We start from the raw sequence: 19252 nt of genomic DNA, 5'->3' as shown, positions 1-19252 counted from the left end.
GCACAGCAGCACATCACGCCAAAGGAGGTAGACAGATGGTCCTCATGAACACTTAGAAGTGGACAATGTACTTCTCCCTTGATTTCAACCAAGTTTGGAGTCTTTATTTTGAAGTCAAAACACAATCACACCATCCCCAATTTCCACAACTGGCAAAAAGCCTCTGTGGTACAAGGAGCTGTTTAATACTAATGGCTGCTGGTTTAGGAGGGCTTAGAAAAGAAATGGAGAAGGTCCGAGGCATGAAGAAGCCAGGGATAAGTTTCTGCAGTTTAAAAATCTGTATCACCACAAACCCAGACTGACATTACAACCAAGGTAGATGGAACAGGACAACTGTTAAAAGGCAAAAGTGACCAACGGGCATTTTAGCACACTAAGGACCTAAGGACCCAAGGCATCAAAGGCAGACCCTATCAATAAAGGTAAAGGGGTAAGTGTGTGAAGGAAAAATTAAATAAATCACCTAAAATCCTTTTCGATCCACTCCCACCTCCCACTGTGAATGAAACTCCACAGAAAGGACACCTCAGTTCAGGCCTCTAGACTAAGTATCTCTCTATTGGTTGGGCTAACGTGAAACCATAACATACATTTTGAAAACAAACAACTCTTCCTGCTGCCCCACTGGGCAAGCACAACTCCAGTAAACAGGAGTTCATTTAAAAAATTATCCTTTTAGCCACAAAGAATTAACTGGGGAAGAAAAGAAGCTTAGCACAAGGAACTTTTGAGGATGATGAAAATGTTCTATATCTTGTTTGTGGTAGTGGTTACATGACAGAACATATCTGTCAAACTCACTAAACTGTACATTCAAAATGAGTGAATTTTATTACATATAAATTATACCTCACTAAAGTTGTTGGAAAAAGAGACAGAGAGGCAGGTGCTGGAAGGAAAGGAGAGGACAAACTCCCCAGGGAGACAAATGGACAAAGTCTGGGACGACTCTGTGGGAAGGAGACCTGTCAGTCGGGTGGAATGGGAGGAGTGGGGTTGCCCACATGATACTTTACCGAGGGCCAGGCCTTATTACATAGAAACTCCTGGCTAGGAGTCTCAACTTTTCACAAGACCTTATACTTCATTAGGAATTGCCTAAGTAGAGACGAATACATCAAACTCTATCCTCCAGTGGGCCATGTGCCCCTACATTCTCCCTATGGAGGCAAAATCCGTTATAAAGTAAAAAACTAAGAAGCTATATTACCTTCGGAGACAGGATGTAAGGAAAGAGGGTTTGCCTGTCCTCTCCCACACTTTCTTATAGTGCACCTCCACCCTGCCCCAACCCTTTGGAGGTAATGGTTAAATCCCAGGAACCCCATTCATAGACCTTCCTCCAGTATTCCCCTACTTTGAACTGCTAAAAGCACCAGATTTGAAATGTTCATCTGGCAGTAGCAACTATCATTAAAATGAGAACTCCTTTGTACTCTTTTAGCCACTGGGCAATACACCAAACTTTCACACTTCAAGAGACAGTAACAAATTTCAAGAGGAAATCATGAGCTTTCTGCTGTGCTCAAGCAGTCTGAAGAAGTATTTCTTAGTAGCTTACAGGTTACACGGAGTCTGCAAAACTCCATGACATAATAGGAATTAATTTCCAGTTTCCAAATCTAGAGCTACTGGTGTTAACTTATGCTGTTCCCTCTCCTTCCCTTCCTGTACCTAATCCATCACAGAGACCTGCCTCTCAGCTTTGTCCTTTTCTCACATAACTTCTGCCTGTGCCTCAGTCTACCAGAGCTTCATCACTTCCTATTTTGTTTCCTACAATGGTTTTTTTTTGGTGGTTTTTTTTTTGTTTTTTTTTTTTTTGTTTTTTTTTTTTTGGTTTCCCTGGCTCCCAGCTCTCCACTCTATTACTCATCCTGTTCAACATGCCTGGAAATGTGCTTACTTGTTTAACCACTTCTTTGTACCCTGCTCCATTCCTACAAGTGAACTAATCATCTCAAACTATCATTTAGAGTCTGTTTCCCTGCCATTAGAGACATCGGGAGGAAATATAGATGGAAGGGGCAGGACAGGATACTTGAGGAAATCGAATGTATTTGCTAAATCCTATATCAGGCACATGATGAGACATGAGGTTTCTGTCCTGCTTTAAGATGCTGAAAGTAGTCTGAGAAATGTAATTTCAACACCCAAATATTAGAATTTCCAGGATTGATGGTAGGGGGAAAAGGGCATAGAATATAAAACAGGAACTATCCCAGAAAAAAATCTAGGCCATGTGGCTTCAGTAGGTATGAAGAAATATAGTGGGAAAGGAAGATTACAGATATACAATCTATTGGCCTAAATTGTAGTTTCATCTAGGAAAGTTTATGTTGCTTCTCTAGTAGCGGCTTTAGTTTTTGTACTGTTACAAAACTCAGCATCCTGATACACAATGGGACTCCTAATTAAACGACTTCAGGTAATCTTGGGCATTCTAGGGCATTTATGGTGTTATCCATGATGTTTGGGAAGCTCATGTGAGGAGGACTACCATGACATTTTACTGCTGCTGGTGATCTATCCAGGCCTAATTAATAAACTCTGCTCCACAAATGCTGAATTCTTCGAATTTACTGAAAGCATCTATGGGTGACATCATGATTCAAATCTCCACTGGCAAGTCAAGACTAGCAAATATTTTCAAAATCAGAAAGCAATGAGATATCATAGCCACCTTTAATTCTTTTGGGAACAAGCCAGGTGGATCTAAACACAAACTGACCCACGACTGTGATTATACTAAATATCTCTGAATTATATTATTTTTTTGAGAGAGAGTACACACACACAAACACACAAGAGGGGCAGAGGGAGAAGGAGAGAGAGAATTTTAATCAGGCTCCACAGAGCGTGATGCAGGGCTCCATCCCATGACCCTGCAATTATGACCTGAGCAGAAATCAAGAGTCGGATGCTCAACCGACTGAGCCACCCAGGCGGCCCCTGAATTGTAAACTTTATTTTTTTTTAATGTTTATTTATTTATTTTGAGAGAGAGAACATGAAAGCTTTTTGTTTTTGGGGTTTTTTTTAATGTTTACTTATTTAAGAAATGTACACTTTAGGGGCACCTGGGTGGCTCAGTTGGTTAAGCATCCGGCTTCAGCTCAGGTCATGATCTCACCATTTTTGAGTTTGAACCCCACGTGGGTTCTGTGCTGACAGCTCAGAACCTGGCACCTGTTTTGGATTCTGTGTCTGCCTCTCTCTTGGCCCCTCCCCTGCTCGCTTACTCTCTCAAAAAATAAATAAACATTAAAAAAATTTAAAAAAAGAATCGTACACTTTAAATTGGGAGTTGCATGGTATGTAAATTATATCTCAATAAAGCCTTTATTTTAAAAACCAACAAAAAGGGGTGCCTGGGTGGCTCAGTCAGTTAAGCATCTGACTCTTGATTTTGGCTCAGGTCATGATCTCATGGGTTGTGGGCTGGAGCCCTGAGTCGGGCTCTGTGCTGCCAGCGAAGCCTGCTTGGGATTCTCTCTCCTTCTCTCTCTCTCTCTGCCCCTGCCCCTGTGCTTTCTCTCCCTCTCTCTCTCTCTCTCTCTCTCTCTCAGAATAAACTTAAAAATAAAATAAAATAAAATAAATAAAATAAAATAAAATAAAATAAAATAAAATAAAATAAAAACATTTTAACCAAAATGTTAGTTTCCAGAAATGTTATATCCTGGGAATCTAGCTATTGTCCTTAAAATGTTTATGCTGCTGGAAAAATTTACAAAATGGAAGCCCTGATAACTTACTATGAGAAAACCATTATCATTTTAGCTACAAAGAATAAACTGAATGATCTCTTGCTTTTCACTGTTATGCGAGCTGATATGTATCACATATCAAAATCTGCCTTTAAACTCTGAATGACATTTTTTAAAAGGGCACTTTTCAGATTTAACCACTACGTTGAATACCATAATTATGGCATGTCACTAATACATCTTTCCTTATAATCTACTCCAGAACTTCCTTCCCTATAATCCTCTGTGAGGGAAAAATCCTTGTGTTTATCCATTGATTTAACCTCTAATGATTTCCCTCTTCCTCTAATAATCACTACCCAAGCTTCTATCTCTAGAATCATCCAACCTTCCCCACATCCCAACCCATTCCCTAATTTCTACTAATAAATACCACACCAGCTGTCTCCCTGCTATGGAGGTAACAACAGGTTATTTATGCTCCTGGATATTCAAAGTAGGTCAAGAATATAGGAAACAGACTGTGAGCCCTGTGCGGGAAAGGGCTGTGTCTTGTTCATTGTTAGAACCTCTCAATATTAAATAAAGTACCTGGCACCCAAGAGGTGCTCAATAAATATTCTGGCCCACCATTAAGCTAAGGCCCACTCACAAAAAGAATCAGCCAACAAATAGCCAAGTGAGGAGATTATACTTAGGCATAAATGTATTTAGAAGGCAATTTAAGCTCAACTCACTTTTGATGTCTAAACCAGTCTGTCTTTACAATGCCTAAAAGCCAAATTTTAACAGTGTGTGATGAAGCTATGACCAAAACTCAAATCCTTGCAATTTAAAAATCACAGTATTTAAAAACTTTTTTTTTTCTTCAAAATTATCTTGGGAGAAAAAAAGCTGATTTAACACCAAGAGCAATTTATTATCCAGTCTCTAGTTAAGCAGCCCACAATTAGGCAGCTCACTGATGGACTCCTCACCACAGTGAAGAGTAGAGGGCTATACAAAGGAACTAAGGAATGTTTACAGACCTCTATCTCTTCATGGCACTTCTCAGTACCTACCCTCATACGTTCATTATGAGGAATAAACGAGTTATTATTTGTAAAGCACTTAGAGCAGTACCTGGCACATAGTTAGCACTGGATCAATGTTTATTAATAAAGTAACCGAATCAGTTCCTAATTGCATTCATTCATACATTAGAGGCCTACAATGCCTAAGAAAATTACCAGGTTTAGAGAGAAGTTCCTACTGTGAAGTCTTTAAATGTATGGCTGGGGAAAAAAAGGGGACCTAAAGAGTGTTTCAAGCAAACTCCTCATTTCATGGTTGAAGAAATTAATCATATACCTCATATTTGTTGAGAAATTCACAGGCTGCAAAGCTTTCCCATCTATTACTAGGTCTGATCTCACAACAGCCTTGTAAGAGATGTTGGGCAGGTGTAATTAACTCCATTTACAGATATGAGACAACCAAACAAAAGAAGTTAAGTGACTTGCCCAAGGTCACACCGTAAGTGAAATGGCCTGGGCCAGAATCCAGGTCTCTTGATGGTGGGTTCAGACTTCTTCTATAACATGCTGCAACTTGGGTCCTGGGTTTACTTTGCATCACATTTGGAAGCAATGATTCTAAGATCCTAAATGGAGATTCTGCCACAAACGTGAACTTGAAAAGTTAAGGCAATTCTGTTAACTGGAATTAAGGGTAATTAACAGTTAGCAAAACACCTACGTACACTGGAGTTATAGTATAAAATGCCATGACTACATACATTCACAAAGCACCACACCGCCCAAGACAAATTTTCATAAGTGTTCAAAGGGGCAGTTTTCCAAAATATGCCATTCATAGATTACCAGACCCGGAGAATACTGATGTCAGTGTAAGAAAGAAAAGGCTGCCACTTTCCTTAAGGCTTGCCCCAGAGGATGGTGAAGCCATGGAGCATAACAAGGCTCTAAGGGATTCACGTAGGTAGCAAACTCCCAGGGACAAATGAGAGCCGAGCATCCGAGCCCATGAATCATCTCGCATTTATCCGGCTGAATCTTCAAGGGCTCACCACCCCCAGGGAAGCAATGTGAAACCCGGCTTCAGGGGTGAAAAATCGACTGGCGACCGTGTTTGCAGGACTCCAAATAATCTCACAGAAAGGCTGGCTGGCGGTAGAAGTGGCACCGCATACCAACACAAGACGTTATTTTAAGCGCCCGTCCCCAAGGGAGGGACCATCTGATCCACCCGATCAAGCATCTCCCGCAAACAGGCGTTTTCCGAAACCAAACCGGCGAGCAGGGCAATCCTGGCGGCGGCCCCCCCTTTCCAATCAGAAACACGCTGAGCACCCAGCCCAGGAAGCGTGGCAGGGGCCAGAGAGACCCCCAAGGCAGGCCTGCACCCCGAGCGCCCGAAAGAGGAAGGCGCCTCTGCGGCAGGCGGGCCGGGCCGGGGGTTTTGAAATGATCGGGAAGGGGTGGTGCAGCCGCGCCGGCCCCCGCGCGCCCGCCCCTCCCTAGCCCCACAGCGGGCGGTGCCGGGCCGCGCGGCCCCCTCCCCGCGGCGCCTCACCTTTGTGTAGAGCTCGGACGCTGCCATGGCGGGGCCCCGCGGCGCCGACGCCCCCCGCCTGAGCGGAGGCCGCACCTCGCCTGGGCGGCCGCCCGCGCCAACTAGGAAGCGCCCAGGCAGCCGCCGGCTGCGCGCGGGGCAGGGCCGGGCGGGGCGGGCAGCGGCGGGCGGGGCGGGGCGGGGCGGGGCGCCTCAGGCGCGGGCGGCCCGCGGAGACCTCGCCATCACTCCCGGGCTCGCCACGAGCAGGCGCGAGCGCTCCGCGTGCCCAGGGTCCTCGGGGTCGCAGCCGCAGCCCCCTGGGCGGCCGGTGATGCTGCCGCTGCCGCCGCCGCCGCCGCCGCCGCCCTGTGCATTGTGGGAGCGGGAGGAGGCTGCGCTCCGGCGCTGCCACAGCGGCTGCTCAGGGCTCTCTCCGGCTCACGCTGCCTCACCTCGGCTGCCGGCTCCGAGCATCCTTGCCCTGCTAGCCAGCGCCGCCGAGGCCCGGAAGCCCACCCCGGCCACTCTTTCGCGGCACACCTGCCCCGGGGGCGCGTGGCACCCCGGACGTCCCTTCTCCCCTACAGCGAGCCCTGGGCGGTGCAGAATGGCCCAGCCACCGAGAGGGGCGGCGATAGCTGGTGTCACTGCGTGTGTCCAGGTAAATGACTAGGAGTCTCCAGATGCTTTTCCTATCCTTCCAGGCAATTTTAGAGAAACGATTTGGGAGGAGGCTTCTTCGAAGTCCACAGAACAACCTAGAACTCACAGAAGATCCTGTTAGGAGCAGCGAACTGTATCAAAAGGTCAAAGGAGTCTCAGGAGTGCCATTCAATCTGCTCACTGTTACTCTTGCACATCAAGCCCAAGAATGTGGTCTTTCCCCACCCCCAACCCCCTGTGCCCATACTGTCTTCACCTTCTACCTGCTCTGCACCCCCACTTTCACTCCTGGCTGACTAATCTCCATATTTTTTTAATCCCAGCCTCTTATTATTCTCATGTTATTTCTTTGAATTCTGAAATGCCTGTCCTGGCAATCTGAGATGGGTTCTATCAAGACCATGTCTCAAGGCTGGCCCCGGTGTGTATCCAGCATATGTATGTGAAGGAAGACCATTGATATATGGGGGGAGGGCTTAGGGCCAGTCCTCACTCCCTGGAATTCAAGCTTGTCTTTCCCTTACTGTTCACAATCCCCTCAGAGATGCCATAGGTAATGGCTACAGAATCCAAAGACCCACAGAATTCTCTGTTCCTTCCAATTTTAAAATCACATCTCTTTCATGTTTTGGGGTCCCACCCTTTGTTTGTCCAGACACAAAAAGGGAAAATGTGTAGCTATGACCAGTACAACAGGAAGGGCACTGGATTGAGATTTAGGAGGCTTGAATTCTACCTCTTATAAATTCTTCATGCCTTGTGTAAGGTGGTAACCACTCTGTTTCCTCATCCTCGGATAATACTTACCTCTCAGGACTGTTGAGAAATGTTGATGAAGGAGTTTACGGCATACACCCCAGGGTATACTGCTTTGGCATACCAACTATTTTGAGTTCAGAGCGCTTGAAAAACAGCAAATACAAGAAAAACATTCTTTTTCTTAAAAGAAGGACATGAAATTCCTATAGGAAAGATGTCCTCCCTATACCAGAAGGAAAGTAACATTCTTATCATCAAGGAGAAGCTGAGACCAAGAGAATTCTGCACCAACAAACCTTTCTTAAAGTAATTCTTACCTACCATTCGCCTCCCCACAGAGTTTAGTCACTTTTCTACAATTGCTTCTCTTTGTTCAACCTACCGTAAAAGCAAATAGGTTTTGCCATTTCTTTGGGTCAATGCTCCCGTGTCACAGAAAACAACATAAATACATATGTCACTTCTCCTCTTAATCGGTCTTTGTCAGTTTAATTTTTATACACAGCTAGGGACTCCAAAAGGGTTGAGGAAAACTTCTTCTTCCCCTATATTGAGAAAAAGCTTTAAAAAGGGTCTCATAGATGAGACTTTTTTTTTTTTTGACAGAGAGACAAAAAACTAGAATTATTGTCTTCTAATTCCTAAACACGTGCATTCAACCACCCAAATTTGGGGGGCCACAGTAAGAGAAAGGTAGTGGAGATGAGGAAGAGAAGGATTCTCTACCCTTGACTTGACTTTACCTCATTCAGAAAAAGAGTAGGCTTAAAAGCCAAAAGAAGCAACAAAGGAAACCCAGATGGCTGACCTCCTTTACTTTAATCACATATATTCACAGTTCCAAGCACTTTGTCATTAGTGAAGTATGGAAACTAGCAATAGTTACAACTTTCCAGGATTTAGGATTCCTCCCTCCCAAAGAGTTGCCAGATGTCATTGTATGTTTGAAGTTAATGAAGTTCTCAATTATCACTTTATAATTGGGAACATTTTCATGTAGTTTGTCTCAAATAAAAACAATGCCCAAGTTAATGTGAAAAATCCCTCTCTTCCAAAACATTTGTATCACTTTTTGCAACAAATATTGAGAGCTATTATGTGCCAGACACTGTTTTACATGTTCACTTGTGAGTGAACAACACAGATAAAATCTCTGACCTCAAGGAGCTTATATTCTAATCAGGGAGACAATGATAAAGGTAGAAGGGAAAGACGACAAGTATTCATTTGCTGAGATTGCACTAATAAAGCACCACAAATAGCATGGCTTAAACTGTAATGTGCTGTATGATCTGGAGGCTAGAAGTCTTCGATCTAAGTGTTGGCAGAGTTGGTTCCTTCCAGAAGCTGGGAGAGAGACTGTTCCAGGCCTCTCTCCTATATCCCAGTGGTTTGCTTACAGTCTTTGACATTCATTGGATTCTGCTGCTCACCCCAATCTCAGTCTTCATTTTTACATGGCATTCTCCCCGTGTGCATGTGTGTCTGTGTCTAAATTTCACATTTTTATAAGGCCACAGTCATGTTGGATTAGGGCCCAGCCTAATGACCTCATCTTAACATGATCATTTACAAAGACCCTATTTCCAATAAGGTCTCATTCACAAGGACTAGGAGTAGAAAGGACTTAAGCATCTTTTAGAGGTGGGGAGGGGACACACAATTCAACCCATAGCTGTGTACAATGAAGAAAAACTAAACAGAAAACAGAATGTGGGAGGCTAGCAATTTAGTAGGGTGGTCATTGCTTTATTCAAATTGAAAAAAATAATTTGATGGAGGGCCTATTATGTGCCAGCACTTAAAATAATAAAGACAGAAATTAATGAAATATGGCATTTGACCTGGGGGAGCTCACTATAATGAGTAGCTGGGGAAGGGGCAGTCCATGCTGCATGATCATAGAAAATAGTAATTCTAGGGGTGCCTGGGTGGTTCAGTCAGTTAAGCATCTGATTCCTAGTTTTGGTTCAGGTCATGATCTCATAGTTCGTGAGTTTGAGCTCCACATCGGGCTCTACACTGGTGGTGCAAAGCCTCCTTGGGATTCTGTCTCTTTCTGCCACTCCCCTGTTCAAGCACTCTCTCTCTCAAACTAAATAAATACATTTTTTAAAAAAGTAGTAATTCTGATTCTGTAAGACTAGCCTATTCTAGAAGCAGAGGCAAAACACTGTGTTACTGGTTAATTAGTTGGCATTTATATATCCTAATATTTAGTGTTTCAGAGGACTAAACCCTAGGGCACAGGTGACATTTGAATGGGTGGGAAAGAACCCCAAATAGTTCACTGGAAGATCCAAATAATGATATGTATGAGAGGTCTTTTATTATCAAAGGATATATAAAAGAATAGTATAAGGGAACTAGGCTATGAAGCAAAGCCAAAATTAAGAATAGAGTAAGACCTAGAAGACTTTTGAAAGATGGAAGGCAGGGGGCGCCTGGGTGGCTCAGTCGGTTGGGCGTCCGACTTCGGCTCAGGTCACGATCTCGCGATCCGTGAGTTCGAGCCTAGCCTGGAGCCTGTTTCACATTCTGTGTCTCCCTCTCTCTCTCTCTGACCCTCCCCCGTTCATGCTCTGTCTCTCTCTGTCTCAAAAATAAATAAACCTTAAAAAAAAAAAAAAAAAGATGGAAGGCAGGCATCAGGAACTACTAGCTCCCCACCCCTTCACTTCTCCAACCCCAGCCAGTTTTTCTAGCTCCCTCCCACCTGAATTTAGGCCTAGGCACACTTTAAGACTCCCAAGGCAAGGAGGATTAAAAGTATAGTACTTAACTCAAAAGGTGCAATTATTTTTAGTCTCAGTACCTATTATTCTAATTCTAGATTCTAATCTTATGTGTCCTAAAATATCTGTGTGATCTCTGGCCCTTTGTTCCCAGTGTTCTCCCTGTGCCCTGACCACCAGCTATTTGACTAGCCTCTGCATCTCTATGCCTGGTTCTTTGGTACCAGATTCCCCCATCAGCTGATGTTCTGGATCTTGAAATGCTTTCTACTCATATCCATAGCATTCACCTGCTTTATACTACCCTGATCTTCGTGAATTACTTGATTTTAAGTACACCTAGTTTCCATGTGGTAGTGATGGAAGCTCCTCAGTAGTCAGAATGACTTAGATTAAAATGACCTTGATTCTAGTCCTAGCTCTAATGTGGGACTAAGCCACCTAGCCCATGTGAACCTTCTTTTGTTTTGTTCTTTAAATACACTTCTTAAAAGTTTATTTATTTTTGAAGGGGGGTGGAGAGACAGAGAGAGAGAGAACACTAGGCAGGGGAGGGACAGAAACAAGGAGAGAATCCCAAGCAGGCTCTGAGAGGTTAGCCCAAAGCCCGATGCAGGGCTCCAAATCACAAAACATGAGGTCATGACCTGAGTCAAAGTCAGATGCTTAACCAAATGAGCCACCCAGTTGCCCCTAAATAAACTTTTAATTTATGTTTTATATTTATAGAAAAAATTGCAAAGATAATACAAAGTTGTCATACACCTGGGCAATGAATTGAATGTTTATACCTCTGCCACCCTCCCATCCCTACCCCTACCTAATTCATATATTGAAATCCTACCCCCCAAGGTGATGGTAGTAGGAGGTGTGGGCTTTGGAAGGTGATTAGGTAATAAGGGTGGAGACTTCATGAATGGCATTAGTGCCCTTATAAAAGAGACCCCAGAAAGATCCCTCACCCCTTCTACCATGTGAAGATACTGTGTCATCAGACACCAAGGTCAGCACCTTGATCTTGGGCTTCCCAGCCTCCAGAATTGTGAGAAATTTCTGTTGTTAAGCCATCCAGTCTATGGTATTTTGTTATAGTAGCTTGAATAGATTAAGACACCCTGCAACCATTTTACCTTATTATTATCTTAGTATAGTATATTTGTTACAATCAATGAATTAATACTGGCATATTATCATTAATTAAAGTCCACACTTTATTCAAATTTCCTTAGTTTTTACCTCATTTCCTTTTCTGTTCCAGGATCCTAGATTGCATTTAATCATCTCATGTGGATCTTCTTGGATGACAGTTCTTCCCTTGTTTTTGATGACAGTTTTGGGTAGTAAGATCAAGTATGTTGTAGAACATTCCTCAATTGGGATTTGTCTTGCTTAGACTGGGCTTTTTTTCGTGTGTGTGTGAGGGAGCGTGCCATTTCATCACATCAAATCAAGGGCCATACTATCAACATGATATTACTATTGATATTGACCTAGATCATCTGGCTCAGGTAGTGTTTGCCAAGTGTCTCTATTGTAAAGTTACTATTTTCCCTGTTACAGGCTGAATTGTATCTCCTCAAAATCCTTATTTTCAGTTCTAACCCTCAGTAACTCACAATGTGACTGTATCTTGAGAGTGTCTTTAAAGAGGCAATTAATTTAAAATGAGGTCATTTGGGCCTTCATCCAATGATTGATGTCTTTAGAAGAGGAAATTAGTGCACAAACATGTGCAGAGATGACCATGTGAAGACACAGGGAGAGACACAACTGCAAGCCAAGGGGAAAGGCCCCAGAAGAAACCACACTTGCTAATACCTTGATCTTGGACTTCCAGCCTCCGGAACTGTGAAAAAATAAATGTTGTTTAGGCCATCCAGACTGTGGTACTTTGTTATGACAGCCCTAGCAAACTAACACACAGACCCCTTTCTGTACTCTTGAATGAAATCCCTCTATAGAGGCCATGCTTCAAGAGTGGGGAGTTATGCTCCCACCTCCTTGAGGACAGAGTACTTACATAAATTTGGAATTCTTTTCCATGGGTAATTTGTCTCATCTTACTCATTTATTCAATCATTTATTTATATCAGTATGGATTCATGGATATATTTATACTCTGGGTTATAATCTCATACTACTTAATTTTGTTGCTCAAATCATTCAAGCTTTGGCCACTGGGAGTTTTGCATTGGTTCCTGTGTCCATCCCTTTGACACACACCTGCATTATTGTGTGTGGGTTTTTTTTGTTTTTTGCTTTGTGTTTTAAAGTACTTCCTTACTTTCTAGCACTACAAGATACTATAGATTCATCTTATATATTTCCTCTCCAGTCCTAGAATCAGCCATTTCTCTGAGGAGCTCTGGTTCCTTTCACTGGGGAATGGTATTAGAAACAAAGATCTGGGACTCATTGTTACTGGGGTATTGTTGCTTCTTGGATCTGTCAGTCACAGAGCAAGAACATAGAACATACATATACTGACGTGTATGTAGAGATATCTATACTCATTTCTATATGTAGCAGCCTATATTTATATTAAGCTGTCCATGAATTCATACTGATGTCTCTAATTTCAGACTATTACTACGTAGATCATTCTGGCCTCCTCCCCTGGCTTATCTGTAAACTCCAATAGTGAGGAACCTGAGCCTGTCTTCTTTTAATCAGCAACTTAGATGTGTATTGAAGGGTTCAAATGAAATAAATGAGAAAGTGTACTGGAAAGTGGACTGTGCTGTATAAGAGATCATTATCAAATTTTCAGTCTTCTCTTCCCCCACCTACTCAGTCCCTGCCCTGGACTGCCCAAGCCTATGCTGTTGTAGGATTCAGTGGAAATCCAACAAAGAATCGAGTGACTTCTGAAAGAGCATTCTGGAAGAGGAACAAAATGAAGTGAGGGATCAGCCAGAAGGGATGAATAGCTCAAAGATTAGGACTGTAAAAGTGTACTTATTTGGCTATACCACCTGTCTGTATAGTTTAAGCCTTTTTCTTCTTTCTTCTCTTAATGTTTCTTATTTCTGAGAGAACATGAGTGGGGGACCAGGGGCGGGTCTGAGAATCTGAAGTGACAGAGGGTCAGAGAGGATCCAAGGTGGGGCTCTGCGCTGACAGTTAATGAGCCCAACGCAGGGCTTGAAGTCATGAACCATGAGATCATGACCTGAGCCAAAGTCAGCCTAAGGCTCTTTGAGTGAGGCATGTCAAATCGAAATGAGTAAGGGAATAACTGAATTCCCTGAAGTTCTCATACACTAAGGAAGACAATACTGCAGTGGTGTGTTGAAGAGGCATCACAGGTATAACAGCATCTGTCCTATTCGTTTGCCTGTCATCTTTTCTGTGTTTTGGGGAAATTTCTACATTAGTCTTGCCTCCTGATAGAAAAATCAGGATGCAAATCCCCCACGTCTCTTGCAGTTCAGATGTAGTTGTATGACCTAGTCTACGAAGATCAGATCCATCTGCACGGTTTAGGATATGGGAGGGAGCAGATACCAGAAAACAGACTCTTCCCAGAACTTCCATTTGCAAAGGAAGGTAGCAGCAGAAGTGGTCCAGTTCTGGGGACAACAGTGGTTACATCCAAGTTGGATTCTCGGCTTTTAGTGTTTGGTTGTGGCGGCGGAAGCAGCAGCAGCACTTTGCCTATCAGGCCGTTGCTGTAACATGCATGTTTCTTGGCGTTATTGCAAGACTGTTTCTCTAGCCTTTCCAACAATTTTGTAACTGATGTATTTTCTGATAAATCCTTTTCAGCTTAAAGGAGACAGTGCTTTGTGATTGAGAACCTTGACCAGTATAGACTGGAATAGCAGCAGTTAATGGGAATGGCTAAAATTCAAGGGTATTCTTTCTTTCAGAAAATACTGGGCACTTACGAAGCCTGGGCTAAGTAAGTACTGGAGCAAACTGATAAGGTATTTTCCTGCAAGGGAGACTAACTGAATGGAGGCAACTAGAATGCACTGTGATTAAGTGTTAAAACAGTGTTATGTGGAGATGGTTATTGTGTCTCATAGGATGGAACAATTATCATGATGTGGGGGAGGTGAACATTCAATTCTTACAAAAGTATGCTTGAATTAAGTTCTGAAATACAACTAGGAATGTATCAACAGATAATACCAACTAAGACAAGCCACAGACTGCGGAAAGATATTTATGATGTATATACTATGCGCAAAGTTTAAGATAAAGAACTTCCATTTCTTCTAGGGAACCTGACCTAAGACACAGGCGAAAAGCAATAGTTGCCATATATGGAATCTAGAAAATAATGGATTCAGTTCAGGAGAGCAGCTAAGTCCCAAGATGAGAGCTGTATATAAGAATTAGAAAGCAATGAGTTCAGATTGAAGCAAAGAAGTTTCCTGGAACAAAAGGAAGACTTAGAGAATACTTAATATAATGAAAGACAGTAAAATAATTGTGGTTATGATAGAGGCCAAAAGTACAAGGGGAAAAAATAATTAAACACCAAAAACCAAAATACTATGTAAGAAAATGTGATCACAGTATAAACTGTGATCTACAGTGAACTGTATCAACTGATAAATCTGAGGTAACTGTGAATAATAGTTATAAAATAGAATGCAAATGTTACCAACTTCGATAATGTAACTGTAAGAATAGAGATGACAAAAGTTGAGGGTGGGGGGAGAGTCAAAAGACAGGAAATTAATATTGTCATTTTACCTACCAGAGAGGCAAGAATTACTGTTGACAGCCAATAAGAAATAAAGGTGAAAAAATAATATTAGACACTGTAAAGGAAGTCTATAAAAAGAATCCAGAGTAGTAATATTATAATCCTTGAAGGAGATTGGGAGGGAGGTAAGTGATGTAAACTAAATCCTCATCAGTCTTGAAAACCATTAATTTATGTCTAAAATTAAGCAATCAAGAAACAGTGATATGAACGTACTTTTGAGAGGTATGGAGCCAACTACCAGGAAAAAACACAAAACTGAATGTTTCAGTTAGTTTTCCCTCTGGGAAGCTAAACTTGCCTGTAGAGGTCTATATTGTGATTCTTAGCTTTTCACGATGTCCCTTTTATACTAACCTTCAGAATAACATACAGGAGAACTTTAAAAAAAACCTGAAAGGAACAGAAATTTAGTAACAATTTAGAACCAAGTTTGGCTTCTATCATTCTTTTCCATATTTTTACCCTATGATTGATGCCCTGCTTGAGACCATCTGCTCCATTTGGTTCTCTTACAAAAGAATTTAAGCAATGATCCCAGTGAAACACTTTTAAATTTCTAGGTCCTTTCTGATCTGTATTAATGTACATATATGTGTTTTACAAAGTTATAAAGACCCTTTTGGGTCTCAAACTTCCATCTTCTTCTCTCATCCCCTCCAGGAAGTGACCTCACAACCATGTCTTATGAATGGGAGTAAGGTCACTTGGGGAGCACTCTCCTCTAGTGTCCCTTTCCCCACCTGAACTTTATTCATTCTGACTCTTTGAAAGACATGCTAAGGCTGATCTCTTCACCCATGCTCTCCATCCTACTTCTTGCCTTTTTGCCTCTTCTACATCTTTGGTCTTTCTTCCTTACTTTTTGTTTTGCCTGTAATCAAACTCAAACCATTCTTATTTAAAAACAAATCCAAAAACGGTACCTTCTTTCACGTGCCTCAGAAATCTCTCAAAAGAACCACACCCTTACCACTAATTCCTCTTTAGTTGTTTATCATTGCTTTTCTATTCCTCAGCCGCATGCCCACCCATACCTTTTCTACTGAAACTATTGCTTAAGTGACCAGGTATACAAATTTTCATTAAATCTACAGGCCTTTCTTTGAGTCCCACCCTTCTTACTGCTCTGCCATCCTCCCCACTTTAGAATATCTTCCTTTTATTGAAACTTTTTCCGAGGCGCCTGGGTGGCGCAGTCGGTTAAGCGTCCGACTTCAGCCAGGTCATGATCTCGCGGTCCGCGAGTTCGAGCCCCGCGTCAGGCTCTGGGCTGATGGCTCAGAGCCTGGAGCCTGTTTCCGATTCTGTGTCTCCCTCTCTCTCTGCCCTTCCCCCGTTCATGCTCTGTCTCTCTCTGTCCCAAAAAAATAAATAAACGTTGAAAAAAAAAAATTTAAGAAACTTTTTCCTCTTTGCTTCTGACATTTGTAGAGCGTACCTCTCATGGGAATGTGAATTAGTGCAATTAGCTGACAATGTTGTAACAAAACATAAAGGAGTCACAAGATATGAAACAAGTATAATGAATAGTTCTTTAAAGTTTACATATAAACCTTAACATGAGAAAATAAACTTGGCAGGAATAATACTAAGTGTGACCATTTTAAATGTCCCCAGCTGGCAAACACTGGAGCCACAGACCTAACTTACTTACAGGTATTCAAGACAGAAGTCTTAGAATCAGTAGTAATTGTCTGCCAATTACAAAAAATCAAAAACAGGGGCGCCTGGGTGGCTCAGTCGGTTAGGTGTCCAACTTTGTCTCAGGTCATGATCTCACGGTTGGTGAGTTCGAGCCCCATGTCGGGCTCTGTGCTGACAGCTCAGAGCCTGGAGCCTGTTTCAGATTCTGTGTCTCCTTCTCTCTTTGACCCTTCCCCATTCATGCTTTGTCTCTGTCTCAAAAATAAATAAACGTTAAAAAAAAAATTTTTTTTTAAATCAAAAACAAAAAAAACAATTATTTTTAGTCTTTTAGCAAGTACATTCACAGTAATTGGGGGCTTTTCATAATACTGATATTAAAGTGGTTGAGAATAACCAAAAACAGTAAAGGTTTGTGTTCTGTAACTTAACAGCAGAAAGCTGCCCACTGGCGTGTCTTTGATCTTTACCCTTAAATTAAAATATGGCTGCTCTATAGTGATCACTTCCGCAGTAACCCTTACCCTTGAACCCAGGTTTGAACTGCACAGGTCCACTTAGATGTATGTGAACTTTCTTCCAATAAATACTGCAAATGTATTTTCCTTATGATTTTCTTAACATTTTCTTTTCCCTCAAAGTATGTAATACATATAATATACAAAATGTTAATCAACTGTTATCAGTAAGGTTTCCAGTCAAAAGTAGGCTTACGTAGTTACATTTTGGAGGAGTCAAAAGTTTTATTTGCGTATTTTCCACTGTGCAGAGGGCCACGGACTTAACCTCTGCACTGTTCAAGGGTCAGCTTCACATCAGTAGACAAAGTCATTAAAAACATTAGCTTGAATTCTCAGGTATACCAATTTCAGTGATGTGAGGTTTAGGAGAAAAAAGCTCTTTGACACTTCCTCATTCAGAGAATTGAGTATAAAGACTTACCTCAATGAAGGAAAGGCCAGATACAGCTGAGACAGCATTCTCTCTCTGCATCCATGTCCTTAATCTGGTTTTCCACTTACATGTCCAACCCAATACTTCATTTTTTATTAAGCGTTTGAGTATATATAAACTGCTTGGGATACAATAATGAATTAAATCTCCCTCTAAGAAAGTTAAAAGTTGAGCAGAGATCAGAATGCAATAGAGCCAGCCAAGCTATGAATCCAGGGAAATGTCTAGTGGAAAAGAAATATGTCAAGCATAGGGCAGAAATAAGCTTCGAACATTTTTAAGTGGTTATTAAGAGTGGAAGCCAGGAAAGGTATAGAAGCACAACATGGACAAGAGAGCAGGAGCAGAAAGTGATGTGTTAAGAACCACAGCAAGTGTTCAGCTCAGAAATATTAATCAGGGGTATGGTGCCAGCAATGGAGAGAAATCAGCAAATTCAGTATGTATTGGTGACTATTGGTCACGGCCTCTGAGCAATCACATACGACTCCAAGTTCATTTGAGTACCTGAGTAGATAAATGCATGGTGTTATCATTTACCGATGGCTGGGAAGAAAAAACAATGTGGAGACAAATCACAAGTTCTTCCTTGACATGCTATGTTCTCCAACCAAACTTCCTTATTCAGCCCACATTTCCCCAAGTCCTTGCCTATTTGAAAACAACATCCCCTCTACCTAAAATGATCTTCTAGCTCCCTTGCCCCCCCTCCCAACCCATGCCTACAGTAACCCATCTCTCAAAATTCTCTCCTCTACCACTCATCCCATTTATCCCCGACATTGAATAACTCATTCCTCTGGACTTCCTGGAACTTTATTTCTACCTCTCTTAAGGGATGTAACACCTTCTACCTTGCATTAAATATTATGGAAGTTCTCAGAATGTAAGCTCCTTGTCTAACCCATCTTCTGTTTCTGACAGTATTGTATGAGTGTTTTATTTTATACATGAGATGAAGACTTGCAATGTGCAAACATTTAACATTATCTTAATCACAAAGCCTTTACAAACATCAGATTGCTAGAATCTCATTATCACACATGATTTAAAACAAAACTTAAAGACTCTAACAAAATTCTTTCTGCATTTAGTAGCTGAAATCTAAAGGTATCGACTTCAGAAAATATTTTGAAAAACAGTAACATTTAAATAAGACAAAAACTGCAAATTATATCAATAGAAATTAAGCAGATCAATTTATTTTTTTGTGTATTTCACAAGTATAATTTTGGAAGGGCTATTTGACAAATTTCAGCATTAACTGCCAACTCTATAGACATGTTCAACAAAAAAGGCATTTACTCTTGGCCCTTTTAACACAGGCAAAGTGTCATACTGCATCACAAATGAGATGCAATAACAGATCTGAGGCCTTATTAATTAGGTGTTTTCTTTCAAATGCAATTTGGTTGGTAAGTAACATAATACAAATATACATTAATGGTTTCATGACCACCAGCGAATGCAGAATAAAACCCACAGGTCTACCTACTTTAAAGGCC

General features: G+C 41.7%; 1 protein-coding gene across 5 annotated transcripts in view; it reads right to left on the bottom strand.

The window, feature by feature from the left end:
- The window catches only part of MYO5A (myosin VA), a 188904-nt gene extending 182544 nt beyond the window's left edge, over positions 1-6360 (bottom strand). For all 5 annotated transcript variants that reach the window (XM_047075091.1, XM_047075093.1, XM_047075094.1 and 2 more), the window contains exon 1: positions 6288-6360. In XM_047075091.1, the coding sequence (XP_046931047.1) occupies positions 6288-6314 (27 nt within the window). In that variant the 5' untranslated portion in view covers positions 6315-6360. The remainder of the gene's footprint in view (positions 1-6287) is intronic.
- Between the last annotated feature and the right edge of the window lie 12892 nt (positions 6361-19252).

The sequence above is a fragment of the Lynx rufus genome, unplaced genomic scaffold (assembly GCF_022079265.1).
Source record: "Lynx rufus isolate CCGP_SWC_20201006 ecotype Redwood Valley unplaced genomic scaffold, mLynRuf1.p SCAF_13, whole genome shotgun sequence".
NCBI classification, from domain to species: Eukaryota; Metazoa; Chordata; class Mammalia; order Carnivora; family Felidae; genus Lynx; species Lynx rufus.
The sequence above is the reverse complement of the archived record's forward strand: the minus strand, read 5'-3'. Positions and strand labels throughout refer to the sequence as shown.